The 27,916-nt window shown below is 56.9% G+C and overlaps 5 protein-coding genes across 5 annotated transcripts; 2 read left to right on the top strand and 3 right to left on the bottom strand.

Moving 5' to 3' along the window:
- Positions 1-438: 438 nt before the first annotated feature.
- Positions 439-2,479, bottom strand: INS49_006991 (uncharacterized protein; the record flags this gene model as incomplete). Its single annotated transcript, XM_043167756.1, has 4 exons — positions 439-2,049; positions 2,116-2,131; positions 2,187-2,318; positions 2,439-2,479. 4 exons carry the CDS (start codon positions 2,477-2,479, stop codon positions 439-441), a joined length of 1,800 nt encoding a protein of 599 aa, XP_043028900.1.
- Positions 2,480-3,677: 1,198 nt separating this feature from the next.
- Positions 3,678-8,379, bottom strand: INS49_006990 (uncharacterized protein; the record flags this gene model as incomplete). Its single annotated transcript, XM_043167755.1, has 5 exons — positions 3,678-4,200; positions 4,255-4,841; positions 4,899-8,004; positions 8,088-8,231; positions 8,318-8,379. The coding sequence occupies 5 exons, from the start codon at positions 8,377-8,379 to the stop codon at positions 3,678-3,680; spliced, it is 4,422 nt and encodes a 1,473-aa protein (XP_043028899.1).
- Positions 8,380-10,037: 1,658 nt separating this feature from the next.
- Positions 10,038-11,018, top strand: INS49_006989 (uncharacterized protein; the record flags this gene model as incomplete). The annotated part of the gene is made up of 1 exon (XM_043167754.1): positions 10,038-11,018. One exon carries the CDS (start codon positions 10,038-10,040, stop codon positions 11,016-11,018), a length of 981 nt encoding a protein of 326 aa, XP_043028898.1.
- A 5,180-nt stretch (positions 11,019-16,198) lies between these two features.
- Positions 16,199-17,843, bottom strand: INS49_006988 (uncharacterized protein; the record flags this gene model as incomplete). Its single annotated transcript, XM_043167753.1, has 2 exons — positions 16,199-16,426; positions 17,736-17,843. The coding sequence occupies 2 exons, from the start codon at positions 17,841-17,843 to the stop codon at positions 16,199-16,201; spliced, it is 336 nt and encodes a 111-aa protein (XP_043028897.1).
- Positions 17,844-22,257: 4,414 nt separating this feature from the next.
- Positions 22,258-25,412, top strand: INS49_006987 (uncharacterized protein; the record flags this gene model as incomplete). The annotated part of the gene is made up of 3 exons (XM_043167752.1): positions 22,258-22,653; positions 22,709-25,005; positions 25,070-25,412. 3 exons carry the CDS (start codon positions 22,258-22,260, stop codon positions 25,410-25,412), a joined length of 3,036 nt encoding a protein of 1,011 aa, XP_043028896.1.
- Between the last annotated feature and the right edge of the window lie 2,504 nt (positions 25,413-27,916).

Raw genomic sequence — 27,916 nt, 5'->3', positions numbered from 1 at the left:
GAATATATACCGAGGATGCTTCCAAGCACACCCACATGAGCCCCGTGTTGGCGTGGGCTGCCTCTCGCTATTTTGGACCCGTGCTCTGCATGTGTGATCTTGTCATGGACATATAAGCACGCCTTGTGGAAATATCGCGCAGCTTTTCAACTCGCCGTGGGAATCCGGCACGCCGGCCAACGGTCTTCTGAACTGATCTGCGGGCGTGTAAGGTAGAACATGCGGGCATCAGCGCGAGATGCTTAAGAATTGCCGACAGCAGGTAGACCGTGCAGGCAGTACCAATGCATTACGGCACGTAGACAATCATGAATTCAACTCGGCAACGCTCAGAAGTGCGGTTTCAACAGCCCATGAGACTTCACATTCTCTGCATTCCCACTGCTCAGTCCAGTGGTACACACAGGTGTCGAATCATATTTCCTATCACCCACGCACTCAGATGCGACCATTCAAATGACCGTTGAGGGCTCGCCCCCTCTCAAATAGATACAGCTGCGCCTCCCAAGGCCTCAACACAACCCCCTTCTCACTCGCCCGCGGGCCCTCATCCTCACCATAGTTACCAAACTGGAACGCCCAGCGCCCCCCCTCACACGCAGGGAACCCAGCCTTCTGCTGCCCGCCCGAGAAGTTGAGCGCCACCAGCGCCATCTCCTCGCCGCGGCCGCCCCCCTTCTTGACAAAAACAAACGTCTTCTCGTCGTCGGCGCCGACGACCTCGAACGTGCCGTGGACGAACAGGTCGGCGTGCGCCTTGCGGAAGCGGATCATGTCCCGCCAGAAGCCCAACACCGACGACCGGGGCCTCGCCAGCTGGTCGGCGACGTTGATCTGGGCGTACGAGTCGTTGGCGCGCATCCACGGCCCCCGCGGCGAGTCGGTGAAGCCGCCGTGGCGAGAGGCGTCCCACTGCATGGGCGTGCGGGCGTTGTCGCGGCCCAGCACCGACATGTTGGCGAGCACGGCGTCGAGCGCGGCGCGGTCGCCCCCCGTGGACCGCTTCACCTCCTCGTAGTACCCCAGCGCCTCGATGTCCTTGTACTCTTCGATGGGCCACGACCGCGGGATGTTGACCATGCCGATCTCCTGTCCCTGGTAGATGAAGAGCGTCCCCGTCAGCGAGCACATCATCAGCGCCAGCAGCTTGGCCGACCGCTCCCTGTGCTGCGGGTCGTCGGACGCGAAGCGCGACACGGACCGGCCCTGGTCGTGGTTCTCGCAGAAGGCCGTCGTCCACCCGTCCGTGCCCTCGATGAACTGCTGCCACTTGGCCACGATGGCCTTGAGCTGCGGCAGCGTCCACTCCTGGAACTGGTACTTGTACGGCGAGCCCTGGCCCAGGTCGACGATGTCGAACTGGAACACCATGCTGAGCTGCCTGTCGCCCAGGCCAACGTAGTCCAGCACGCGTGCCGGGTCGGGGGTGTGTGGCAGCTCCCCAACGGTCATGGTATCATACTTGTCAAGGACCTCGCGGTTCATCTCCCGCAGAAATTCGTGCATCCGTGGCCCGTTGGCGTACAGGCACCACGCCGGCTGGTCGAACGTGTCCCGGTTGACAATTGGGGCGTCCCTCAGCTCCGACACGGGCCCCTTGGACCACATGTTGACCGTGTCGATCCGGAACCCGTCGACGCCCTTGTCCAGCCAGAACCGCATCGCGCTGTCGTAGATGGCCCTGCGGCACCCGTCGCTCTCCCAGTTCAGGTCCGGCTGCTCCTTGGCGAACAGGTGCAGGAAGTACTCCTGCGTGTGCTCGTCCCACTCCCACGCCGTGCCGCTGAAGTAGCTGCGCCAGTTGGTCGGCGGCATGCGCGTCCCGTCCTCGGCGTACCTGGGCGGCCGCCAGATGTACCAGTCGCGCTTCGGGTTGTCCCTGGAGGAACGGGACTCCTTGAACCAGGCGTGCTGGTCGGATGTGTGGTTCACGACCAGGTCCAGGATGAGGCGCATGCCTCGCTTGTGGCACTCGTCGATGAGGACCTCCATGTCCTGGACGGTCCCGTAGGGCGCGTGCACAGCCTCATAGTTTGATATGTCGTAGCCCTTCACGCGGTCAGAAATGTTCCATAATCATCAAGGCTCCAGGCACCTCTCACAAGGGGATCTTACCATGTCAATCTGTGGGCTGTATGATGTCAGCGTTATGGCAGCACTTGTTTCATTGTCTCGATGGGACTCACCTCTCAAACATGGGTGATACCCAGACGATGTCGATGCCCAGGTCCTTTAAATAGTCCACCTTGCTGATGATGCCGGGGATGTCCCCCAGGCCATCTCCATTGCTATCCTTGAAGCTGGCCGGATATATCTGACTGTTTTCGGACACGATTGTGCCACCAGTCAGCACGTGGTTCAGAAATCAAGATTGTGACGGGGTGCTAGAGCATCAGGGATTGCAAGATGATCCTGAAGACCTCTTGAGGCAGACTCACTATGCCACTCCTTCCTTCCACCAGAGCTTCTCCCCCGTCATATTCGCGTTGAAAGTTCCGTGCGAGACTTCAAGATGATGGCTGATTTTGGACGTCAACCTTCGCTTAGGTCGTTACAATTTCTCCTGCCCGCCGGATCTACAAGGGAATATCGTATATCGTCGGTGCTTTCTATGTTAATAAGCCCACGGGGTGGTGATGCCACAAAGCCAGTGGCCGGGTGAGGTGAGGAGGGACAGAGGCTACAAAGTGAACAATTGCGCCTCCCGAATAAGTGAGTAAAATGACTGCGCGATCGTGTCTATCTATCCACGCATGCTGTGCTTTTCTCCTGGCCTCGTGACCTACTTAAATACTACTTTCCGTACGACCGGCTATCACGACGCCTGCACAGAGCAACCGGCTAATAATGACGTTCCATGTGAGAGACGATCATGAGGAGGTGTTTGAGTCGCCAAAACGCTCGCTGCAACTCTTGCTCGTCCGCAAACCTGGGGTAACTGGTGCAACTACCTCGGAATCATCCATATCTAGCTTCTTAGCTAGCCCGCCGGCAGACATGTGCGGCGTCTCGCAGGTGCTCGTCGGTCCGACGAAGACTACGGCCAGGGGATAGCGCAGCACCGGCCGGAGTAATTCGCGTCCGGGTACGGCGCTCCCACGGGGTGGGTAGCATGGGACTAAATCTCCTCATGATGACTTATCACAGAAGTGAGAGGTTAGTGGCTGGCTGCAACAGTGACCCCAACTCCCTGACGGGCTTGGCTGCACGACGCTGATTTTACTGTGTTTCTTTTTGTATCTGACACCTGCGGCACTCGGTTCGAGCGCGAGGCGGTCGCCAAGTATGCATGGGGGTAGTGTCTATGTCCTGGCCAAAGTCAAGGTACCACCTCTCCGTCGCCTCAAAATTGGTAGTCCAACCTCTCTATAACTAGGTATTTTGACCGAAGGCCATCGTGCTGGCTGCTTCTCCTCTCCTGTTCCTCGCCTTGTTTGCTCCGCTGATTGCGAGCAGCCCGCTTGTCCCGATGAGGTCATATCTGCGTCTGGCAGACTTTTGCTCTGCTCATTTTGTCATGCCAAGAACTGTCTGGCATTATACCCAGCACACGTGGCTGGGACTGGAGCTGACGTCTCAAGCCATTTGGAGGCCGAACTCGGGCAGCGTGATCAGGCGCCACGCAACGAAGTGTCGTGGATGGGGTGTAATGCATGTCCTCAGCAGGCAGAAAATTCTTATCTGCCTGCCATGGGAGTTGCCCCTCCGCTGGGTTGGCGTTGGTGCTGCTGCTGGTTGGCCTGATTGGCAGCCTGTGCCTGGGCAACTTGCTGCTGTTGCTGTTGCTGTTGGTGTTGCCTCAGCATCTGCGCGTACTGGTGAGGGCTCGCTGCGGCTGGCATGCCATTCACCATGCCCTGCTGCTGATGGGGGCTTCCAGCCGCGGCGTCCATGGCAGTCTGGGCGACGTTGTTCCTTGCCACTTGGTTCTGCATCAAGCGTTGCTGCATGATGTGGAGCGCCTGCCCGTGGGCCTGTTGCTGGCTCATGTTTGGATACTTGGCCCTGATTTGATTCTCGATCTCCATGATCTGCGCTTGGATTTGCGGCGGCAACTGCTGCTGCTGCCGGTTGAAATTAGGCGCCGGTGGTGACCCAGCTCCCACGTTCGGCATTCCCATCCCGACTGCCCCAGGAGAGGTGGCCATGCCCATGCCGTTGGGAGTGTATGGGGACATGGAGTTGATCATGTAGTTGTTTCTGATTGACGCCATTCATTGAATTTCGAATGATGGGAGAGCCCTGTTGCGCTACCGAGCCATTCGGCATGGGGTGGGGTTGCGGGCCTTGCTGAGGCTGCTGGGCCGGCTGCGTCTGAGCCGGTGGAGGGGAGTGCTGCGGTGGCATCTGTTGTTGCTGCGGCTGGCCTGGTGTTGTTGCGGTTGCTGTTGCTGCGGCTGTTGTGATTGTTGCTGTTGCTGCTGCTGCTGCGGTTGAGGAGTGTGGCCTTGGACCTGGGGCGGCATCTGGCCCTGAGTCTGGGCCTGATTGGCCATCTGTTGCCGTCGCTGCTGCTCTGCTATCCTTCTTGACTCCAATGCTGCCCTCTGGACCGCTTGCTGTTGCTGGAAAGCAGCTAGCTGAGCCTGTGAGGGCTGGGCCATGCCATTGACAGGCATATGAGGGACGAGACCACCTGCTGCTGCCATCTGTGCGGCAATCGCGTTTTGTTGTTGCATTGGCATGCCCGGCCGTTGTTGTGCGACCCCGAGCGTGCGAGCCAACAATGGATTTGCTGCGACAGCGGCATGTGTTGCAGCGACCGTCCGGGCGGCCTGTGAGCCTCCCGGCGCACCTGCCACTTGGGCCATTTGAGTCTGAGATCTGCCTTGCATTGCAGCCTGCGAAGGGGTCTGGTCAGCGCGTTCTTGCCAAAGGGGCATCCCAGCTGCACTTACTCTTCTCTGGGCCTCTTGCTGTTGCGCGGCAAGTGTCCTCGCAATCTTTTCAGTCATCTGCTTGTCCCGTTCGTGCCTAGCTCGGGCATAGTCTTCTGGCGTCTTGATATTCAGCTTTTGCTGCGGGGCTTCCGTCGACGTCCTCCTGCTCTGGTTATTCGTGCTCTGCTGCTGCTTAGCGGCGGCTGCCTCGCGTTTCTTGGCCAGCTTCTTCATGGCGTCAATCAAGGCTAGATGTCTTCTAGGAGTCCGTCTCTCGACCCGCACAGGCAAAGTTGGTCGCCGCCGTGGTACGACCGCACCGTTCGGAACAGCTTGCTGCGTTGCGTTGTGGTTGGCTAATGCGATGGCCCTCTGCGCTTGATCAATCCTTCTCTGGTAAGTCTGGAAGTACTGCGTCCTAGCCACGTCATTCGGATAACCCTCTAGTTGGACCCAGCGCTCAAAACATTCCCATGGCGTCCGTCTCTCTTCACCAGAAATGAAAAGGGATTTCGACGAGATGTTCTTGGATATCAAGGACCAGTTGTACGAGTACTCGCGTACTTGTTTTCTGAGCTCCTCGTCTTCCGCCGGGGTCCACTGGGAGGCGATCCTGGACTCGAAGAAGCTCTGCAGGGGCATGAGCGACTCGGTAGGCGGCCTGAACTGGTGTCCAGCATGAAGACGGTCCCGCACCAGCTTCATTTCCGGGCGGAACAGAGCCACATCCGTGTTCTCTGGGGGCAGGTCCGAGCTTCGACCTTGGTCGTCGCCAAATATTACTTCGTCATCATCGTCCTCGTCCTCTACTGCGTATTGATATCGACTCCGCCTCGGTCGAGGACCTGCTGACTTGAGCGTCATCTCGCCTTCGACATATTTGCTGAGTGGCAAGGCTGGCCTGCGCCATTGACCATCCGGATCATACCCAGGGCCAGTGACATCGAACTGAGGCAACTTCAGCGGCGCGCCATACAGAGGTAGCTCCTCCAAGAGTTGTTCGGATGTCGACGACTGTTGAAGACTGAATACGACCTCGTCGTCCTGAAGAGCAAAAATCGCAGATGGAGCAACTGTCTGAGCGTTCCAGTCCCGAGGCTCGTCATCGATGTCCATTGGAGAGTCAGCATCTCCCGAGGGGACAAGGTCGGGCATCGGCGTTGGCAAAGACTCCTCTTCGGGCGGAGTTGTCCCAGTCTTGCTAGATGAATGTTCACCATCAATTGGTGGACTTCTCACGGTTACCTGCAAGACCTTTCTGTCCTCTTGACTAGATGCCACCCATTCGGCACATGCCTCGGCCAGACTTCGTGCACATGCCCTCTTCCACTTCCGCTCCTCTCGAAAATCAGTCCTCATCCACTTCATCTCCTGCAACAATAGGTCCCAATGCGAGGGAGGCCGCGTTGGCTCTGGGCATCTCTTCGGTTGTCTCAAAGACCACTTGTCGTGCTGCTGTAGGTGGTATATCCTGCGCAAAACCTTGCAGGCTTGGTTCTCATGAAGAGCAATGCCACAGTCTGGTGTCGAGATCGTCTTGTGTGAAGTGACCAATAACTGTTCGGGACTCCTCATCCATGGAGACTGTCTCGTGAAGCCATCAAAGAACAGTGGAACGAAATAATCCTCAGTTGGGATGCGGTCAGGCCGAGACTGTGACCGACTGGCAACTATAGTCTCGCCCGGTTTCTTTTTCGTTTTCTCGAAGACCACAGTAGGAGCCCTCCTGTGCTTGTGGCCGTTCTTCTCGGCCAACGATCTTGCCCGAAGGACAGAGCTAGCTGGGCGCTGATCATGCTCATGCACGACCGTCTCTTCGGTCTGCGAGTCTGGGACATGGTCGGCCAGTGAGACCTGGGATACCTGGGTCTTCAGGTCAAATCCAGTTCCATTAGTTAGAGGCGTTGACATGGATGCAGAAAACGATGCACCCGGCTCCTGGCTGACCGCATCTGCTGGCCCAGTGATCTCTTGGCTCGTGGCACTACCAGCAAGTTGAAGTGGAGAGGGTCGTCGGGTCTTCTGATGAGCCTCGTCTTGAGCGAACGAGGGCGTGGCTTGACTACCTGCCTGAGGCCGAGTTGTGGGCGCTTCGTCAGAGATTGTGACTGCAGCCGCAGCAGCATTAGAGTCGGAGAGATGGCCAGATGACGGTGCGGAATCTGCGGTTGCGACGGATTGATTGGAAGCCCCTGTTTCCACAATAGCCGTACTGCTTTGAAGACCACTGGCTGATGTCGTCGACTCTACAGGTTCGGTTGGAGGCGCAGGCGCCGGCTGCGCAGCGGCCACATCAAACCCTTCTCCCCTTTGATTCTGGTCCGGGGCCTCTCCGGACCCTGCCAGGTCACGATTGTCCTCGTCTGTCTTCCTGCGCACGGAATCATCATCATCCCCGGGGTACGGTGGGCCCTCATTATCGGGGCTGGTGTCGGGAGATGCATCCTGCACGGCGGGTGTCGTGGCTGTCTGTGTGGTAGAACCTGGAGAAGACAAGACGTCCAATGGCCTTGAAGCATCTAGAGGTGGTGGTTTCCTGAGGGAACTCAATCTCGGCTGCTCATCGGAGCGGCCGGGTGTCTCGTCCACATCCATCGCATCAGACGCTGGTTCTCGGCTCACATCCTCCGCGTTCTGCCATCGTTGCGCGGCCGTCGAGTCCGCCCGCTGCTTGTCCGGTTCAACGAAGGCGACCTCCCTGCCAGCTGTCCCCGAGCGGTTCGCAGTGGATGTCCCAGCCAAGTCGGTATTCGAGGCGGCGATGCTTCCGTCGTTTGATGCTCCGTTCGGTAAATCGAGCCCTGTAGTTTGGGCAGGGGGCAGAGCCGGGGCGAAACTCTCCTGATCCACCCGTGACGGCTCGGCGATCGGTTGCCCGGCTCCTCCTGGCGTGGCTGCAGGCGGTATCGTGGTCGCAACGCGCGACTCATCGGCGTCTGGTCGTGTCTGCGCGGCGTGGGATCCCGGGGCGGACTGTGCGAGCCCGACACCGGTTTCCTTGCCATGATTCGAAGTATCCAATGGGTTTTGGCTCTTAGACCTTGGACTCGTTCCTTGAGACTTGGGCAGGCTGAATGGTGGTATCTGTCGCGGGGGCAGATTGCGCTCGTTCAGGAATGGCCCTCTGGTGCGATTGATTAGCATAATGTCCACCTCCTGCTCCAGAAACGCGTGTTCTGCGGGCTGTACGGGATAGAGAAAGCATACTTCAAGACGGCATTATCATTGAGGAACCGCCTTTCCTCTTGTGTGGGGGTTTCTGCATCGTTGGCAGGAGGGTCGAGGAGCGGTAGGGCGTCCCGCTGTGTCGCGACACAGTAAACCTCGCGAAGCTTCCTCTTCTTCGACGCTCTAATTGAACTGCACGCAGTTAGGACCACAAAAATGGGACCAAAATGATCGCACGGATTTTCTCTACAAGCCTGGCAAGGACTCACCTGCATCTTGCTCTCTTTGACTGGATCAGCGCGGAAAAGTCGGTACGCTCGACCTCGGTCATAGCATCGACGGCGGCGACATCCGTTTTTGATGCAAAACGGAGGTCGAACAACCTTAATGGGATGCGGTGAGATGCACCGAGCGGTCAAAATGGATGGAAACAGCAAGGTGGTGCTGTTCCGATTGATCGCGATATTTTGATGTTGTCGTGTCCTTGGGGACCTGAGTTTTCAATGTGCTGCGATGGGGTGCTGTGACCTGGGGTGGTTCAGGTGAGCAGGTACCTAGCCTGGTGGGTTTAGTGGTTGAGACAGGTGTGCAAGCGGGGGGTTTGGTTGGGTTGTGCAGTGCGGTTGGATTTAGTGTAAGTGAAAATGGGTGAGTGATAAAGGCGGAGAGAAAGGAATGCAAAAGGCCAAAGAGAGGCACTTGCCCGTTTTCCGCCAAGAGCAACCTTTGGGGTTGACTTGACAGGAATTGCTGTGGCAGTCTTGGAAATGGCCTGCCCGCGCCCGCGCTCGTGCCTGCAGGCTGCACCTCCAAGGTTACCAGGTTGCTGTAAATTGGCTGCTGCTGTTACTGCTGCTGTCACTGGCGCCCAGGCATTGGTGGCTCCTCCAACTTGTGCTTTTCTGTGCCGGGGAACCTGGGGGTGGATCGGTTGAGGGCGATCTTGTTGGAACGGGAGGCATCCTGGAGGATGGGCCTGCCTCTTCACCAAGGGGCACCATCCGGCGGTACTGCACGAAATGAGCTGCCAGCTTTCCAGATGAAGACAAAGGTCGGGATCTTATCAGCGTGTGTGATTTGTGGTGGTGGCCAGAGTCGGACTAATCTAGTGGTGGTGTAATTTCTCTTGTGCTTTCCTAGCGCAGGCTTCGTCGATGACTGTCCAAAGTGCAATTATGATGAATAAATACATCAGTATTGATGGTAGAGCATTTGACGTTGTTGAGTGGCAGATGGTGCTTCGGAGCCGCTTGTGATGGGCATTCCATGACCAGTAAGCGGCAACTGGCCTTTATGACTGCCATATGGATGAAGAACTCCACCCTACGATGGAAGAAAGGAACATTCCGTCAACGTGCCCAGCCGGCTTCTTTGCTGCTCATGGATGGGCATTGCAGGTTGGAGATCAGCGAGTCCGCTCCAAAACTTACCTGACCCGTGGCAGACCGAACCCTGGTGTAGGCTAACTAATATCTAGGTAAATGGATTGAGTGCCTGGTGTGCCTGAGCGGCCCAAGGCGCGTTTCTTATACACGTAGCGGACTGCTTTTTGCGCATGGCAAATGATTCCGGATGCAATTTTGCAGCAGACTAAGGTAGTAAGCTGCCTAGGTACTCAGGAAGATTCTGACCTCCTTCTGGCCGGTGACTAGCCTCTCTCTCGAGAAAATCTACATTACATCATCAAGGGACGCTTGCTCTCTCTAACGTCACGGATGCAGACGCCCTGCCCGTTGGAGCTTGCCCCGTTTGACCATTGAAACCTGACTGAGCCACTGCCTCCTCGTCACCAAAGCACGGGCCCGCCGTGCTTACCGTCACCAGAGGGACCAGTCATCACCGCACCCTGCCCTCTCGCTAAATCCGCCCCAGAAACCGGTCAACATTTTCCCAACCTCGTCCGATCCCTACGTCGACCCTTTACGTCGCCGCGTCACAACCGCGCACTTTACGGGTCTAGAAGCACACCTGACACTTCGATTTACCCAGATGGCCGATCAAAACGGATCCCGCATCGCCATCCGATTCGGTGCCGCAAGTTCGAACGGCCCCAAGAATGCACCCAAGAATGCATCGCGCCCCACTCCATCGACCGCCTTGGGGAAGCGGTCACGCAGTGGTTTCGACCATGATTCAGACGGCGATGATTCTGAAGAAGAACGGCATGAAACCATCACTCATTTCGGCGTGAATGGCGCTGGAAACGATGATGACGACGACGACGACGGACGACCTCGCCAGGACCAATCCGAATCCGGTGGACGACGCCGCAGGAGCCAAAGCAGGGACTCAACAGCGAATTCAAGTCGCCAGGACCCTGCTCAACCGCATCAGGACCACGTTGAAGAGGAAGAGCCGTTGCAGTACGGGCTTGTTCTATCGAAAAAGCCCAAGAGAGATGCAGGGAAGGACGATGGCGACAAGGACGGGGCAGACAAGACTGCGCAGCCAAAAAATGCCGACGAGGAGGCCATCGCGGCGCTGATGGACTCAGGGGGAAAACGCGCGTTACATCGAACGGAGGACGAAGCATACCGGGACGCTACAGCCGACGCGCCCGAGGTGGACGATGTGGCCACCTACGATGCATTTCCTGTGGAAGGCTTTGGTGAGGCGCTACTGAAGGGTCAGGGCTGGGATGGTCAGATGCGCGGTCCAAAGGCAAAGGAGATCAAGAAGCGCCCCAACGGTATCGGCCTCGGAGCCAAGAAAATGACAGTAGAAGAGGACCTTGGCGGGTGGGACAGCAGGGGGAAGACGACCGAGAAACGACCGCGGCTTGATCAGTACCGAAGTGAGAGGGACAAGGAACGCAGCAGACGAGAGGACAAGCATCGCGACAGTTATAAGAACGAACGACATCGTGAACGAGACCGAGACAGGGACCGCCCCAGGGACAGACACCGTGACCGCGACCGTGACCGGGATCGCGACAGCCACAGACACCGCGACAGAGACTACCGACGTTGAGACTGCGGCGACATTTCGTCGGAAAGCATGGGTGGGCGCATCATTAGACGGCTGCTTTTGAGACAAATCATGATCAGAAATCACTAAACACGTATGTAGTCCACTTGGGTGCCGTCGCAGTGTGACATGGACTAAACACAATCTCAGTCTTCCTTCTGAGACATAGTCTCCTCGGAATGCAGTCTGCCCAAGCTCAAAGGTACCGGCGCTTAAAAGCGCTCAATGACCATATGGCCAAAGAGCTTTAGGGTGCACCTTTGACGAGGGTTGCCTCTGTTTAACCCAGGTGGCCCCGGTAAGATCAACCATCGCGCTGGCACACGAGCCGGAGTGGTCTCCTCTACAAGGCAAGTCCGGTGGTCCGTTTCATTCCATTACTTCGGGATGATCTGTCCTGAGATAGACCTCTTCAATGTGACCACTAAACATCACTGCGAAGCTGTCGGCTTCACCTTTTCTGTTCTGATCAGTCTTTGAGACCAAACTGCGTCGAAGTACGAGAGAAATGCCTCTGAAGCCCCTCAGAGGATTCGTACAGCGATCTCACGTCGCGTGTTGATCTCAAGCGGCTGAGACGGACCCAGAGACCATGTCATTGCGAGACGCGCTTGTCCGGCTACTGGGGAGAGATGGACGAGACGGGGACACTCTGTCACGCCTTGCCAAGCTCGAAACTCCTAGTGAAGGCCAGCGCAGGACATTCGGTGTTGAGGCATGGGCGCGCATGCTTCTCCCGTCCCCGTGTCGCTCCATGTTTTCATGGGAACTGCATACATTCCATCCCCAAGATCTTGCTTTTATCCGGATACGCACATCAGGGAAGCTGGCAAGCCCAGGGACTTGAGTCGAAAGTTGCTTTGTGATTCAACGAATCTTGCACATTACCCTGAAAAATCAGTATACGCCGCACCCAGCCCTAGGGTGTCATTCGCTAGCAAGTTAAGCTGGGAAATAAGAGCGCCGGTCAAAGTTGCTGCGCCAGATGGTTGAACTACGAAGACGGTTGTGGTCCGACTTTTCTTTTGCTATTCGCTTTTGCCAGGACTTTGTGTTAAACGAACCGTGGCGAAGATGGTCGGCCGTCGTGCCGGGAAAATCTGGGGTTTGATTCTGCATGGTGGTGAACCTTGTTACCTGGATGACGTTCTGCCAGAAACACTCATCGGCATCCATCCTTTCATGGATATCGAACTGCTATCTTGACCCACGGCCTAGACGAGTGTCCCAGGAGAGGTTCCATCCTGATGCGCAATCTCAAGAAGAAGCATACCTTCGGCGATGTGGTTCCAGGTCTGTCAAGTGCGGGATACCGCTTCGAGACTTCGCGACTTCCATTCCCTTGCATCATCGAATGCTACATTCAGTGGCATGGCTGTAAGGGAAGGAGACGGATGTGTCTTTTCGTATCCTTCATTTCCTCTACTCAAGTTTCCACAGAAATTATCCACCGGTAAAGGTAGCTCCAAGTCACGCTGTGACAACGCGGGATGCTGGCAAAGTTTGGAAAGTAGGTGGCCATGGGAACACAGACTCAGCGGAGTGCTGTCGAACAGGTGTGCTGTCACCTGCGTAGGCCTCTTCGATGGATACAATGCTTCTGAGGCCAGCGAAGTGAATGCGCTCTATCGACGGCCCCAGTGATCGCAGTATTGGAAAGGCCAGATATCCGACAACGCGCGAGGCTCGACGCTCGATCTTGAGATTGGCATTGTCCCCAAAGAGGATGTGTCTCGATCCAACGCGACAACAGCTTCACCGCAGCCACACGGGAGCAGCCTCTGCTACAAGAAGCATCTCACAGGGCTTTTTTTTTGGAGACACTTTGATCACAGGTATTTTTCCAATGTAGAAAGGAGCTCGCCTTCTACTAGTTCGACGCCACAGTCTCGATCAGCAAGGGATTCGGGAATGGCGACTGCAATGCAACACGCTCAGGCATCCTTTCTGCACGTGTCACTGTTCTCGACTTTCCGCGTCTGCGCGAAGACAACGCCGCAGTGTCCAAATTAGCGGAATCACTCCGGTCATGGGTTTCAAGGTGTGGGAGAACAGATCAGGAAATTTGGCGCACTTGTGGCTGTGGCGGCGCCTTTCCGCTGACGACATATCCGCAAAGATGGACTTTACATTGCAGAAGGTGATTGATGGCGAGACCTCGTATGTCGATACTGCTCGATTTCTTGGCAACGGAGAGGAGGCATCTCGCAAAATCGACCGTGTGATGAAGGAGGATGGCCCAATCTTCCGACGTTGCAGGCTGTGAGGTACTCGGATTCTACTGCCACGGACTCTGCTGCTGGCATAGATGTCCGCTTTCCCTCGCCGCCATTTAGCATGGTTCCCATCTGATCAGGTGCCCTTGACGATCCGATGGCCTTCCGAAACCAAGGGCGGCAATGATAATAGCTGGCGGGAGGAGCCGAGACACTTTCCACGGTATACCGACGGTCTAGTGTACGACCACTTCTTCGACCTTGCGGTCAAGCTTTTCAATCAAGGCATTTCCATCCTTCTAGGCGCGTCAGTCTTTCCGAGCCCAGCCGATTTGCTTGGGGGCTCTGTCTCTTCCTGCCGCGGATCAGCACCTGTGTCACGAACATAACCCATGCGTACCCGCTTCAGGACGCAGGGATCCAGTTTGCTGTGCCCCGTGTGCGCTCGAAGGCGCCGAGAATTTGCCAGAAGAGGACGCTGTGTAGCCCAGGCTTGCTTGGGCCAAACGTCTTGTGACTGAGCACGGAAGCCGGAAAGCCACATTGGAGCACAGCTTCCTCGTGCCTCCCCTTACGCATGGTTAGAAGGGGGCCTTGTCCGCGGGCGGGAATCCGGGTCAAGTTTCCCCAGGGGGAACAATCTGGACACAAGAGGCGGAAATCCGAGACAATGCCGCTGCGCATTGCCGTCATTGAGCCCTCGGGAGGGCCTGCGATCTTTTTGCGGTGAAGAGCACCGTGCATGTGCTAGAGCAGGTTAGGTCCCTGACATTGATAGGGTGCTGGCCGTGGAAATGGCAAATTCCTCGTGATCACGGGTATTGTTCAGACAGCAACTTGCGCTGTTGTACGACGGCGACAGAATAAAAAAGGAAAATTTCACAAGGATATAGACGCAATGCGCAAGCAGGACGTGGAACGTTGCTGCCTGGCATGGCATGGCATAGCATGGCATATCATGGCACGGCATGAGCATGTACATACATTGCGAACGAACGCATGGCCGTCATGGCTCAACGTCCCATCGCCGGCCGTGTGGATCATCCCCATGAGCCGCCTCCATCTGATAGCCAGCAAGGGTTGCATTTGGCGAGCGCAAAATGCAGGAGTAACGTGTATGACTTGCAGCGGCAAACGCCTGCGCGTCGAGGGCGGGAGTGGAGACCGCATCCATTATCCGTGGACACCGTTCGCCCAACGGGTGCCCCGATGGCGGGCTCCATTGGCCGGCCAGGGATGTTCCTGTCACGCTTGCCGGTGCATCCCCGGGGGGCGCCCCCAAGGCGGACGGCCAGGGCCCGGCGTTCCGCGTGTTCCCCGGGGGCCACGACAAAGTAAAGCATACTGTGGTGAGTGGACGGGGAGCCACACGGCTTCGTATCTATGTATAGGAGCTGGCTGTCGTCATGCGCGCTCTCTCTGTCTGAGTGTATGCCCCCCTCCCCACACTTTGCTCCGTGTAGGGCAGGGGGTGGAGAAAAGGAAAAAAGTCCAGACCTTTCTGTTCGAGCCGCTGAGCCGCGGTGATTGTATGCGCTCTGTCTTGCATCTCACGCGCAGCTTACACCTTCGCATCCACCACGGGTGAGATATGGGCCCCGTTTCAGGCGAGCTGCAGCCACTAGTTGCCTGTCATGGCTGAGTGGGAAATAGGGAGGGGGGGCCGCGGAATATCCATAGGTACGCGGTGGGTAAAAGCAGAAGAAGTGCATATCTCCTGGCGTCAAGTCACAAGTCCACCCACGCAGAGGCAGATCATTGTTTGTACAGTACTGAATGGATGCAGCGTGCCGCTGGCGCATGGCCGGCCGGGCCCACCACCATCATCGTTCTCAATCTCGCGTCACACAAAGCGCCCAATGTAGCTGGAAGTATAGGCCCTCCGGAGCGACTTGGACGCCTCGTCCCGCCCTCGCACAGGAAGCTCCACCCGGAGCCTGCAGCAACCTTTGACGCCATCATCCCCCCGGTAGTGCCACGTACCAGGTTGACGGGAGGAGGCATCTGCCACACGGAGGCGTGGGTCCTACGTCAACGAGCATAGCCGGGACAGGACAGGCGAGACACGTGTAGCCGATGCGGCGCAGGACGGCATTGTCCAGAGAATGGTAGGGCAGGACAGGGCAGGGGGCAGGGTAGGGCAAGACACGGCCGGCATGGGCAGCATCTCGCGAGATATGCAGTGGTGCGTGTTGATGTTGGTCGTGGTCGTGATAGGGGTTGATGGTGGGTGTCACTCAAGCCCATACCGAGCCCATACGGTGCCTGTTTCCCTTCCCGCTCCCCGCGGCCGGTGTGGAGGCAAGAACAGGCGGGAGGGATCGATCGTGGAGGTGTGGTTCTGGCTTGGATCGTGGTGGTGGTGGCGCCGTGCCATGCTGTGTGACCAAGCCCAGGCGCCGGGCCCGTTAGATGCTTGATGTGACAGCACACACACCCTTTATGTATGTCAGATTCGACTATGTACTGTAGAGGGGCCCAATCGTAATGTGTGAGCCGTTACTGCGTTTGCTCTGTGGATTGTGGCTTGGTGTTATCCGATGTGTGTGGGAGGAAATGCAGAACATACATGGGAATTTCCATGTGAGTGACAAGTGTCGTCATCTTGAAGAGCAAGTGGGTGGTTGTGGAGGCGTCAGGCCAGATCTAAGGCGACAGGTCATGATGATGGATAAATCGAGCTGGTCAACACCGTAATCAGGCGGTGATTGTTGGGTTTGGGAGTCTTTGTTCTTGCTCCTTTGGGTGCTAGTTGAAGAAAGGATTCTTCTTCTGCGGGTCTCAATACGACAACCAGCATGTATTATAGATTCGAACTCGGGTATCATGACACCCATGTGCCAACCAGGTTGTAGGATCAGTTGCCTGGCAGGTTCTAGATGGGCCCAGAGCAGCGTGACCCCGTATGCCAATGCCAAACCTTAATGCATACCTCAACGTGTAAGGAGACAATGACGAGTGCCTACTTTAGATGAGCCTAGCACCGCAATAAGCTGCCTTGATAGCATCGGCAGTGGCCTGTTCAGAGTCGTTTAGGTTGTGGTCCATCTCTCCCGGGTTTGGTGCTTTCTGTAACCAAGGAGCATCGCTTGGATCTTCAGGTAATGCCTTCAGCCGGTCCTTTCTGATGACAAGCAAGTCTCCCTGCTGCCCAAGTCTCTGTCCTGTGCCGATAGTCTGCTGGGGCGAGTATGACTTGACAGTCAAGTTGGTCAGCACCAGTGGGAACACATGCATCCACGCACACGAGCACACCCACCCATCATCCACTTCGTTCGCCGGATAGAAAACAATATGATGAGCAGCCAGTCACCCTCCGCCACTCCCGGGACACCCAAAATTTACATCACCAATCATTTTTGGGGTCTCTTGTGCCTTCTCACGCCGGCCTTGGTTCTGCTGGTCCCAAGACTGCTACACTGGAGCTGACCCAGATCCACCCAGACCTGACTGGCCGGTCCGGCTCTGGGAGGCATACACCCACAAGGTAGGCACGGTAGGCTCGTTAGGCACAGGCACGTCAGGAGACATGGCCCGGCTGGATTGTTCGAGGCCTGCTGCTGAATGGAAAGACCCTTCATCCACACCCGGGCAGCCTTAAGACTTCTGTTTCCCTTCCACGCGGCCTGATCTGTCTCCCCTGTTCTTGCATGGGCGAGCTCTTTAGTCTCGGCACCTTCCCTCTTTCCAGCTTTGGGCTCCTGCTGCGAGCCTCCGTCTCTCAGAGCCAGACACGTCTCCGCCATGCAGCACACCGGCTTGTCAACCACGTTTCTGATCCGAGAAGCTCTGCCTGCAGGGCTGACTGCCATCACATGGGGATGGGGATTGGGAATAGAGGCAGCCAACATGTTCGACGCCCCGTCCTGGGGGGGGGGGGCCGGCAGCATCCCATCCGAGGACCATGAGCCCCATCATTGGCAAAGAAGCAAAGCAAAAAAGCAGCCACAAAAGCAGGTGAGGCTACATGGCGAAAAGCATGGATGACTGCTTCCTGTCTAGCCACCGCATCGACATGCCAATCCAGCGACGGGCGCCGCGCAGGACCGGGCCTAGCTATGCACGCATCGCTGGATTTGATTGTCCGCTTCAGGTCAGCTTTGTTCTTGGGTCAGGGGTCGCCCTCGCCGTCATCGACGATGCTGACTGCGAACCAATGCAGACGAACCGCCCCTTTCAGTACCGGCCTGCCCTGTATTTGGAACGGCTGTATCCGCTGCAGCAGTCGTGGCCCGGCCGGAAGGCTCGATACACTGCAGTCACCGCCATGTCGAATGAGACACCGAGGACGCCATGACAATCGAAGAAGGCATCACAGGGCGGGAGCGGAAAAGGCTGATACTCCCGAGGCCCACAAGCGCGGACTACGAGCAAAAGGACCGCATCGTAGGCTCGTGGCGTGGGGGGCTCCTGGCCAGACCCGCGGCTGTCCCAGCGTGGTCGGTCGCCCCAGGTCGCCCCAGGTTTTCCCCGGACGACAAGCAGCAGCCTCCCGGTGGCGTACCATGTCTGCCTGAGTCTTTGTGGAACGACGACAGGCGAGTAGCTCGTCTTGTATGTGGCTGTTTCTGCCGATCGCAAACTCTATGTACGGAGCCAGGATCTCAACCATGTTGTGACACATGGCCAGGCCTGGATTCCAAGCCGCGCAGCCGGCAGGCAAGTCCAGAGGGAAAGGCCGGCGATAAGATCATGGATCAGTGTTGTATACATGGCGGCAGCATACCGAGGTGGCAATCGAGACTCGGTGAAGAGAGCTGCAGCTACCCAAGACTGCCAATGGCAGCATCAGTCCAGCCCGGAGGGGCAGACGGGGGCCGACGACGACCTGGGGCGGTCATCGACTGCGCAGGCCGATATTAGCCATTCAACGGCCAATCTAGCAGGATGCCGTTCAAAAGTGTGTCATGCGATGGCGCTTCCCAGGTGCTGCCATACCTGGTGTGACACGGTGCCGGACTAAGCTGCAGTGCAAGCAGGAAAACGAAGGGCGGATACAAGAGGCTCTACTGCGTAGTCTCGTGCTTACATGGCGGCTTACATACCTCTTGGGTATCCAGCGGCCATCGATGGGCACGGGGAAGGTCTTGGCCATCCGGACGGAGACGACGTGCCCAGGTCGTCTGCAACGGCGGCCAGCACATCGGTAGTTCTAGGGAAATGCACCGCGGCTCTCGCTGATGGGAAGTCCCCACCGCCTTCACCGGTCTTTTAGCTCCGTCCACTGTCGTGCCTCAATCACGGCGCTTTCCAGCTCCTTGGAGCGGGGACGAGACCGGACGGGCCGCGCAGAAGGTTTCTGCGAAGTCGTACTTTGTTTGGTTGTGGTTGATGCTCGGTGCCCCCGACAGGATCTGCGAGCAGACAACAAACACGCAGGGCAGGAATCCCACGTAGGCAGAGCGCGCAGAGCGCAATGGTGTTTGACCACACACCCACACTCACACGCGCACACACACACACACACACACACGGCCGCTTGTCGCCGGCATAGGCGAGGCATGGCTATCGTTTGTCGCGGTTGCTCAGCCACCCGCTGCTGCTGATGCTGATGCTGATGCCGCTGCCGCGATTGTTGCTGCTGCCATCGCCGTCGCCCTTGTCACGTCGGCTGGGGGTGGTCTCAGCTGGATTGCAGATGACTGGGTGATGGTCAATGTCAGTCCGTCACAAGGACCACCGTGACGTGAGGGGAGCCCAGCCGATGTGTGATGGATGTGTGTCTCGGAGCCCTGTGAGAAACGGTTCAAGAGGACAGGTGTTAGGGTGGCCCCTTATGAGCTTCGTTCAACACTACTGCTGTAGTCTACATTTCAGCACCGGCGGCACCTGGAAGAGAAAGTGGAGAGCCACCTAGGCGGGCCAGTCGTATGGAATCCCGAGCCTCCATCTCAGCCCCGGCACGGCTACTACTTGGGATCGAACCCGATCAGCTGTTTCCACACGGCCACATTACAAGGTCTTTGTGTCTTGCCCGACTACTACCAAGCGGCCCCGGGGACTCCATAACAAACAACACATGGGCATGGGCATGAGCATAGACAATGTGACAGATCTACGGCCTTGTCGTTGCGCAAAAACGAGCAGTCACGAGGGACGGCCGTCTCGGCTACGGGAGGCAATGACAAGTCAGCCAGCAGCACCCAGCGGGAGCTGGTAGTTCTCGACTGCCCTGCCAAGGCCCGAGGACTGGCTGGTTAGTATGGTACCGGTACAGTGCTGCATCTGGACTACCGTCGTCGGTCTATCTGCCTAAGGTGCAAACAAGGTACCTTGCTGCTTGGGACAAGACCGGTTCCAGGGCGGGCGGGCCATGGCCGCCGTGGGGACGGCTTTGGGCATCCTAACTCGTCAATCCGCTCGACTCGTCGGGCAGTAGTGACCTGCTCTGGCCGCTGGGGGCGACTGGCATTAGTACAGTAGTCTACTCTGTGTGTGTGTGTGTATGCATCCTTGGGGGTGGAGGTGGGAGCCATGCAGGCCCGCTCTCATCATGGTGAGCCGGGCAGCTGTGTGTGGTCGTCGGCCGCGGTGGTGGCTTGCAGATTCGGCGAGGCGAGGCGACACGCTATGCCGGATTCGACGCTTCTGGGGGCCCGGTCTGCACACCTGTCTGCCTCGCAGCGGCTGTTGGGCGACTGGGCCGGAGCTGGGATTGTGGGCCTGCCCTTCGCCTGGGCCTGCGACTGCACCCACTGAGAGGGAGAGAGAGGGAGAGGCGGGACCCCCAGGCCCCAGCCCAGCGGCTGTCCTCAAGTGGGAATGCTACGCTATGCTGCATCTGCGCCTGCGGGAGGGAGCCCCTCCACCCCTCCACCCTGCCAGCCTGCCACCCTCCCTCTCTCTCATCCTCATCCAGTCCTGCAGTCTGGCAGCCCTTCTGGCAGTCTGGCAGCCCTAGTCCCCGACCCCTGCGTGCCTAGGTCTCTTGTTTCCAACCTGCCCGGGCCTCCCAAACCATCCCAAACCACCTCCCCACCATCAGCTGCGCCCTCCTTTCGTTGCCCACCCGGCGGCTCCACTCGACTGCATGCCGGACACCAGGGCATATGCCTCCACCGACAACGACTGGCGACGAAGCAAGACGAGGCACTGGGCCTGGGCTTGCCCTCACAAACACACGCGAACGAACGAACGCACGAACGAGCAAGCGAGCCACAGGCAAACACGAGCGGGTGACGGGTGACGGGCGACACATGACAACCCACACTCCGGAGTCAGCCAGGTGCCAACGTCAGTCGTGCCAATACGGGGGGGAACTGCTTCCCTAGCTGTCCGCTGGGCCGCGTCTAGAGTCTTAGTACTACAACGGCACAACGGCTACCCAACGAGTAGGTGTCGCCGGTGGTTTTATCAGCCATCCTGAGGCTTGCCCGTGCAGCCGTAGTCCTCCCATAGTCCTCCAGACTTGATTGCCCAAGACGGCAGGACGGCCAGAAACGCGCAAGTGGATCGGGGTCCCTTCCGCGGCCTGGGCTTGCTCTGGCTGTCGGCAAGCGGGCAGGCCAAGCACGCTGGGTGCATGAACTGACGAACAGGCAAAGACGGAGCGTTCGTTGGTTGCTCGTTCGCGCACACCCCGTTCATGTAGTCACTGCTCACCCGTTCGTTCGTTCGTTCGTTCATTCTTCCTTCACGGTACCATCATCCGTCCAGCAGCAGGAACAAGGCAGGGAAAGAGTCACGTAGCCCGCATCGGCGAGAGTCAAGCAGAAAGCCAGGCTTGCTCCGTCCTGCCTGTGTCTGCAGGCAAGCTTCCTGCATATTCACCCATCACACTCCAGGCGGTGAGGGCCAAGGGCTGCGAGCCGTTTGGCTGGCTTCGAACACTTCGTCCGACACCCACAGCTTTGCCCATGCACACCGTGAGACGCACTCGACTTCAGACCGGACTGCACAGATCTATCAATACCCATTGTCCGTTCCCCTCGACCTCCCTGCAACGCTCCCTAAGGATAAGGATACCAAGAATACCCGGCGGGAAATCATGACAATTCTGCTGTCTCGATCCGCCATCCGAGTCGACCTGTAACCTTTGCTCCCCCAAAAGCCAGCCCAGCCCGTCCTGCACCGTACTGTACTCCCCTGTCTCGTCCCTGTTACTATACAAAGAAACTTTTCCACGACCACACACACACACACGTACACGGTACCTGCTACCGCACCACAGTTTTACGTGTCGACTTGAGTTCAACTCCCTCACCCAGACTGCAGGACCCCAAACCTGCAGAAACACGACGGGCTGCAAGTCCTGAAGCCAATCGACAACCCTGTCGACCGAGACTTTGGTCCAGCCATCCCCGTACCATCAGCCGGACGGTACGCCCAGGTCCCCATTGTAACCGGTACCTCGCGGACGTGCATCGCCTGATTGACGGCAGTGTACAGATCACATCCGCGAACGTTCCCAGATGTTGCCCACCGACCCACCCTCAACTTCCATGCGCTGTACCTTCTGGGACAATTGACCTTCAAGAAACCCTGTCGCCCGTCAAACCTTTGCCTCATTCGGCTCGACATCCACTCGAGTCCAGACCGTCCACCCTACCACGACTCCCCTGGTAACCTCCATTTCATCATTCGTTTTGATCCCATCTTTTTTCTGTTGTTGTTTTCTCTTCCCTCGCACGCCTGTTTCCGGTATTTCTTTTCCCTCGTCCCCCATTGCCCAACGGTTAAAGCTCCTGCCTGTCCCCCGGTGAGCTTCCAACCCGGTCTCAGCCAGTTCCTCCCCCCATCTCCCGTCACTCGAGTCAACCAAGCAGGCGGGTATTTGCCACCGGGTTGCTAGTCTTGTCACCTGCCGGTCTGTGTGCCCCACCGTTCGGCCATACTCTGCAACTGGCGTTTGGACGGATCCTGGGCATCCCATTGACACGAGATCAGGGTCCTAAAGACCTTCTCATCGCCACATGTCTCGGTCTCCCATGTGGTGACGTGTTTCCCCGAAATTGTAAGTTGCCTTAAACCCTCCCTCCCTCTCACCACCATGCTCCCCGGATCTGACCACTCACTTCGCAGTCAAGATGGCTCGAGAGGTCGCATTGGGCCACTCGGGCTACACGGTGGCAGAACATGTCCTCGTGCGGGCCGAAGTCGCCTACCCATTTCTTCTCCTACTGTCTTACGGGATAACCTTCGCCCTGCATAGTGTCATCGCGTCGCGGAGACAGGAGGATGTCGAGAAGCCTTCGGTGACCGGGCCTGGGGGCAAGCCGCTGCCATTGACGCGCATAAAGGTGGAAAAGTCTGCGCCACGGAATGCGGTAGTCCAGGAGTTCTCGAAAATCTCGCACCTCTGTTTCAAGACCGGCACTGCGGCCGTCGCCCTCACATTCCTCGCCCACGCCGTCCACGTCGTTCTGCAGTGTATTGCGGCCCAGTGGGAGGACGTACAGCAATATTGCAATGACGAGCTACTCGTGAGCTCCTCCCCCGAGAGCCTCGGGGTCTTCCCGTACTAATCTTACCTCGCAGGTGTACATCAAAGGCGGTGCCTTCTTTTGGGGTTACATTGGGTTTTCACTGGTCAGCAAGAAGAAGGACACACCTAACCCCATCCACTTCTCGGTATGGTGCATCGGCCTGTCTTTCGACCTCGTCATACTCGCCGCACTTCTGGTCGTGTTCCGCAACAAACTCGACAATCTGCGATACGCCGAGTACCCCGCCGAGCTAGCCTTACGCGCGTACCAACTGCCAGCCGATTCGGGATTCCTCATCATCCTGGTCATCCGTATCTGTCTCCTCTTGGGCCAGGTCATCTTATACAGTTCCCTCCGTGGCCACCTACCAAGTCTATGGAATTTCTGTACCCCCCAGGCAAAGGAAGAGGCTCACACGCACCCGCACATCAACGGTCATGCCACGGCGCTGGAGAATGGCAACGGCCACGCGAACGGCCACGCAAACGGCCACACCCGAGCCATCGGCGAGACGACTCCGCTTCTTAATGGCCACGCTACAGCGCTGGAAGCTGACAACGTCCTTACCAACGGACACGCCAACGGGAATGGGACGATGTACCGATCGACTAGGCGAAGACCAAGCGAGGCCCGGCGTCCTAATGGCATTGCTAAGGGGTGCCGCCAAAAGCAGACCGAATTCGCCTTCTACCGACCCGACAAATTGCCCCACCGATCCTGGTGGGAATACATTCGAGGCTACCATGTGTTCTTCCCATATTTGTGGCCCGCCAAGAAGGTGAAGCTACAGTTCCTGGTACTGCTTTGCTTCATACTCGTCATCATGCAGAGGGCCATCAACGTTTTAGTCCCTATCCAGCTTGGCGTCCTTGTCGAGGCACTGACCGAGGCAGCCGAGCAAGGTACCATCGAAATGCCTTGGAAGGAGCTCTTCATTTTCCTTGGCCTGAAGTTCATGCAGGGCCCGTCAGCTGTCTTGGGGTCTCTGCGGTCGATTTTGTGGATCCCGGTTACACAGCACTCTTACATTTCTCTGCAGACTGCAGCGTTCGAGCACGTGCACGCCCTGTCTCTGGACTTCCATCTTGGGAAGCGTACTGGTGAACTCTTGTCAGCACTCAACAAGGGTGGCTCGGTTAACCAATTCCTTGAGCAAACGACTTTCCAGGTTGCTCCCATGCTCATGGATCTCTTCATCGCCATCGGGTTCTTTTGGATCAAATTTGGCCCCCTATATGCACTCTGGGCGACGATTATCACCTTCTCCTACCTGGTCCTTACCATAAGGATGGCATCGACCAGGGCTGATCAAAGACGAGACATGGTCAACGCAGACAGGGAGGAAGAGGCTGTCAAGAACGATTCCATCACCGCATACGAGACCGTCAAGTATTTCAATGCCGAAGCTTTCGAGTTCCAGCGTTACAAAGGTGCTATCACAACCTTTCAGAATGCGGAGGCCAGGGTCACGTTCGGTATGAACTTGATGAACATGTGCCAGACGGTGGTCTTCATCAGCGGTATGCTCATCGTCATGGCGATTGCTGCGTACGAGGTCGTGCTTGGCCGTCGCAACATCGCGCAGTTCGTCCTGATCATGACGTACCTGAATCAGCTCCAAGGCCCACTCAACTTCTTTGGGTCCTTCTACCGCACGGTTCAGCAGGCAATGATCTCCGGAGAGCGGCTCTTGGAGCTATTCAAGATCCAGCCAAACATGGTCGACAAGCCTGGCGCACCGCCACTGAAGGACTGCCAGGGCCACATCCGATGGAATCACGTCGATTTTGATTACGCCAACAGCCCAGCCTTGTCTGACTTGACATTCGAGTGTCGACCCGGTACTACGACAGCGTTCGTTGGTGAATCTGGTGGTGGGAAATCAACCATCTTCCGTCTGATGTTCCGCTACTACAACTGCAAGTCAGGCAGCATCGAGATTGACGGCCACAATGTCAGGGATGTGACGATAGACTCTGTCCGCCGATCCATAGGAGTGGTGCCGCAGGACACGATTCTGTTCAACGACACTGTCATGTACAACCTGAAGTACGCGAACCAGGACTGCACTGATGAAGAAGTCTACGAGGCGTGCCGCGCTGCCAGCATACACGACCGCATCATGTCGTTCTCGGACGGCTATCAAACCAAGGTTGGAGACCGAGGGATGCGGCTCAGCGGCGGTGAGAAGCAACGTGTTGCTATAGCACGCACTATCCTCAAGAAGCCCCGGATCATTATGCTCGATGAAGCTACATCGGCCCTGGACTCGGAAACCGAGCAGCAGATTCAGCACAAACTTTTCAAGAACAAGGAGCTTGGTGAGGGCAAGACCTTGCTCATCATCGCGTAAGTATCTTCTTGTTCTACCCTCACTGATGTGAAACATCAGACTAATCGTCGTTTCTTGTAGACACCGCCTGTCCACTATCACCCACGCAGAGCAGATCCTCGTGCTTCACAGGGGCAGGATTGTGGAACGAGGCACACATGCCGAGTTGCTCGAGAGGGATGGTCGCTACTCTGCCATGTGGAATAAGCAAGCCAAAGCCGAGATAGCCGCCAAAGCCGCTAATCTCGCCAAGGAACAGGCTAAGAAGGCTATGAGAGAAGCTCGCCTCGCAGGGAAGGACAGTAGCGACGAACACTCTGATGACGGTGGCGACAGCATGGTCTCGTCCATGCACATCCCGACTGCGCCCACGACTCCAGCTGTTGAGTTGGCCGGGCTGAACATGACCGCTCACCACACCTGATTGAACCATTCGACACCTGGGCCTGTACAAACGACGACACCACATAATAGACCGTCCGCTGCCACCACCCCTATTCGGCACGCGGTTGAACTTTCCCTTTAACTGTCACTTCAATGCATATCGGCGGAGTTGGCGGCATATACATCATCAAAAGGGTCCCCGTCATAGAGACTCGCGGAGTTTAGGAGATCACATGGAGGGGCGAAAGGGGCGGGTTTGCTAATGTTTTCTTGTTTGTTGCTCTTGCGAGCTACCGGATGACGAGGCGAACGGACCTCAAAACAGCATGCGAAACGGAGTTGTTGTTTTTTGTTTGCTTTTTGAACTACGCGAACAGGCCAAAAGCCCAGGGGGGGAGGGCAACCACGTCCCATACATAATACCTGGCAAGGGCGGACCACTCATTGCGGATTGGCTGGAAATGGGCTTCTTTGCGGCCACTTGCTTGTTTTTCTTACACAGAGGCATGTCGTTGTTGTGTCTCTCTCCCAATCCGAGGGTCTCATAGATTATTTTGCTAGGACCCCAGGAAACGAGATTTGACAGCAGCAGCCGCCGCCGCCGCCGCCGCCGCCGCCGCCTTACGAGACCATGATGGCTTTCTGACGAACCTGCACTACGGTGCAGGACCCTTTTCTTTTTGCACGACAGCAACGCATACACACACGCACACCCTAATGTTGTACTCTGTTTCTTTCCCCCCCTCCACCCAGGACTCTGCGAATACCCTGTTTCTGTGTATTGGGGCCATAGCGCAGCACAGCATATTATAGCATTAGGTTAGTGAATTAACGCTACTACTTACTACTGTGCCTAGAGACATGAGGCAACGCCGCAGGCACATACGGACATATAGCAAGCACAATACAGCTTTTTCCCTGCACGTTATTTCCTAGGTTGTCGTGCGCGTACATAAACACGATGACTGCCCCCGGCTTTCCCTTGTTCTTTGCCATAACATTGTTCGTGTAGCAGTTTGCCAGGCGGCAACTTACCTGGTACCGGATACCTAGGTGCTAACCAACTACCGGCCCTGCTGCGCGAGCGGGCAACGTGCGTACTCGGGAGAGGGAGGGAAGGAAGGGCAGTGGGGATCTGTGTCTCCGTTCCCTGGTCTGCTTGCTGCTGACTGAGGTAACAACGCCCGTGCCGTGGCCGTGTGTGTCAGAGAGAGGCAGATAGATAGACACGGCCGCCTCTTCGTGGTGGATATAAGCTCTCCGATGCGTTGGAGGAGAATGCATCTATTCGCCGGTCTCCTTGAACTGTGATTGATACCTTGGAGTTTCAAGTAACTGGGTTGGGTGTTTGTGTGCTCCCCCCCCCCTCCTTTTCGTCAAGGGGAACATCGTCCACGTTTGTTCTAGAACTAAACTTCTTACAAATATAAGTGAAGCCGAACATATGATTTCCTTCCCGGTGGGGGGCCGGCGCATGTGATGGAAGTGGAGGGCGGCGTAGATACCTAGTGCGTTTGCGACCGCGCGCTCATGAGGGCGGAACACCCACCACCCGCTGCAAGGCCGCAGGGAGACAGGGACGCAGAGAGAAGTGAAAAAAAAAAAAAAAAGGGGGGGGGGTGTCGCAGGAATTCTCCGCGAGGAAGGTTTAAGTTGTGATTAAACTCGATATGCTAAACCGGCAAGCATACATACATGTATACATACATGCATGCATACATGCGCAGGCACACAAACGCGCCCTTTTCTCTGTCTCACACACGGATACACCATAGAAGTCAAATGAAGAAGAACAAGGCCCCCGGGGGCTATTACTGGGGGAGGAGCGTGATGGCATCACCGTCCCCCTCCCCCTTTCTCTTCCTTTCCCGTTGCTCGTTACCGCGTTGCACCCATGACCGGGTTCCGTGGCATAAAATTCTGGGAGCCTCAATCGAGAGCCAGATGTTTCCGGGCCACGATTAGATCGCCCACTCATTAACCAACACATGTCCTTGCTTCCCCCTCACTCCAGGATCGGCGAAGAGGCCTCGCTCTTACCGATGTGTACCGTGGCCTCTCCCATGAGGCCCGCACGGCTGATGCGAATGCTGTAGCGACGGTAGATGAACAAAACCAAAAAAAAAGCGAATGAATGCCCATGCCTCCCTCCCTGAGCCCCAGTCAGGGGAAAGCGAACGCCGTTACACCACCGCAATGCTTGGTTTGTGGGTCTTTCATATATATCCTTGTCGTCATATTGTTGATTTTCTCTTTTCGTCGTCGCAGTCCTGACCGACCGACCGCCCGACAAATCTCCCGACCATCATTCAACGATGTTCTATGAAGTTCGTGGTAAGCCCACGTTCTCTTCCCTGTGGGCCAGCACCACATACCAACCAAACGCCAGTCCCGTGCGGAAAAGTACAACACATATTTCGTGGGCTGAGCCCAATGAAGGCCGTATAGCGAAGGTATGAGATTAAAAGGCTGGCGGGATTATTAATGCAGGATGGGGATTGAAGTGAAGCAAGGCGGCGAATATGAAGGTGGAAACCAGCCTTC

The sequence above is a fragment of the Diaporthe citri genome (assembly GCF_014595645.1).
Source record: "Diaporthe citri strain NFHF-8-4 chromosome Unknown scaffold_2, whole genome shotgun sequence".
NCBI lineage: Eukaryota > Fungi > Ascomycota > Sordariomycetes > Diaporthales > Diaporthaceae > Diaporthe > Diaporthe citri.
Note: the sequence above shows the minus strand (reverse complement) of the source record. Positions and strands in the feature narration are given on the sequence as shown.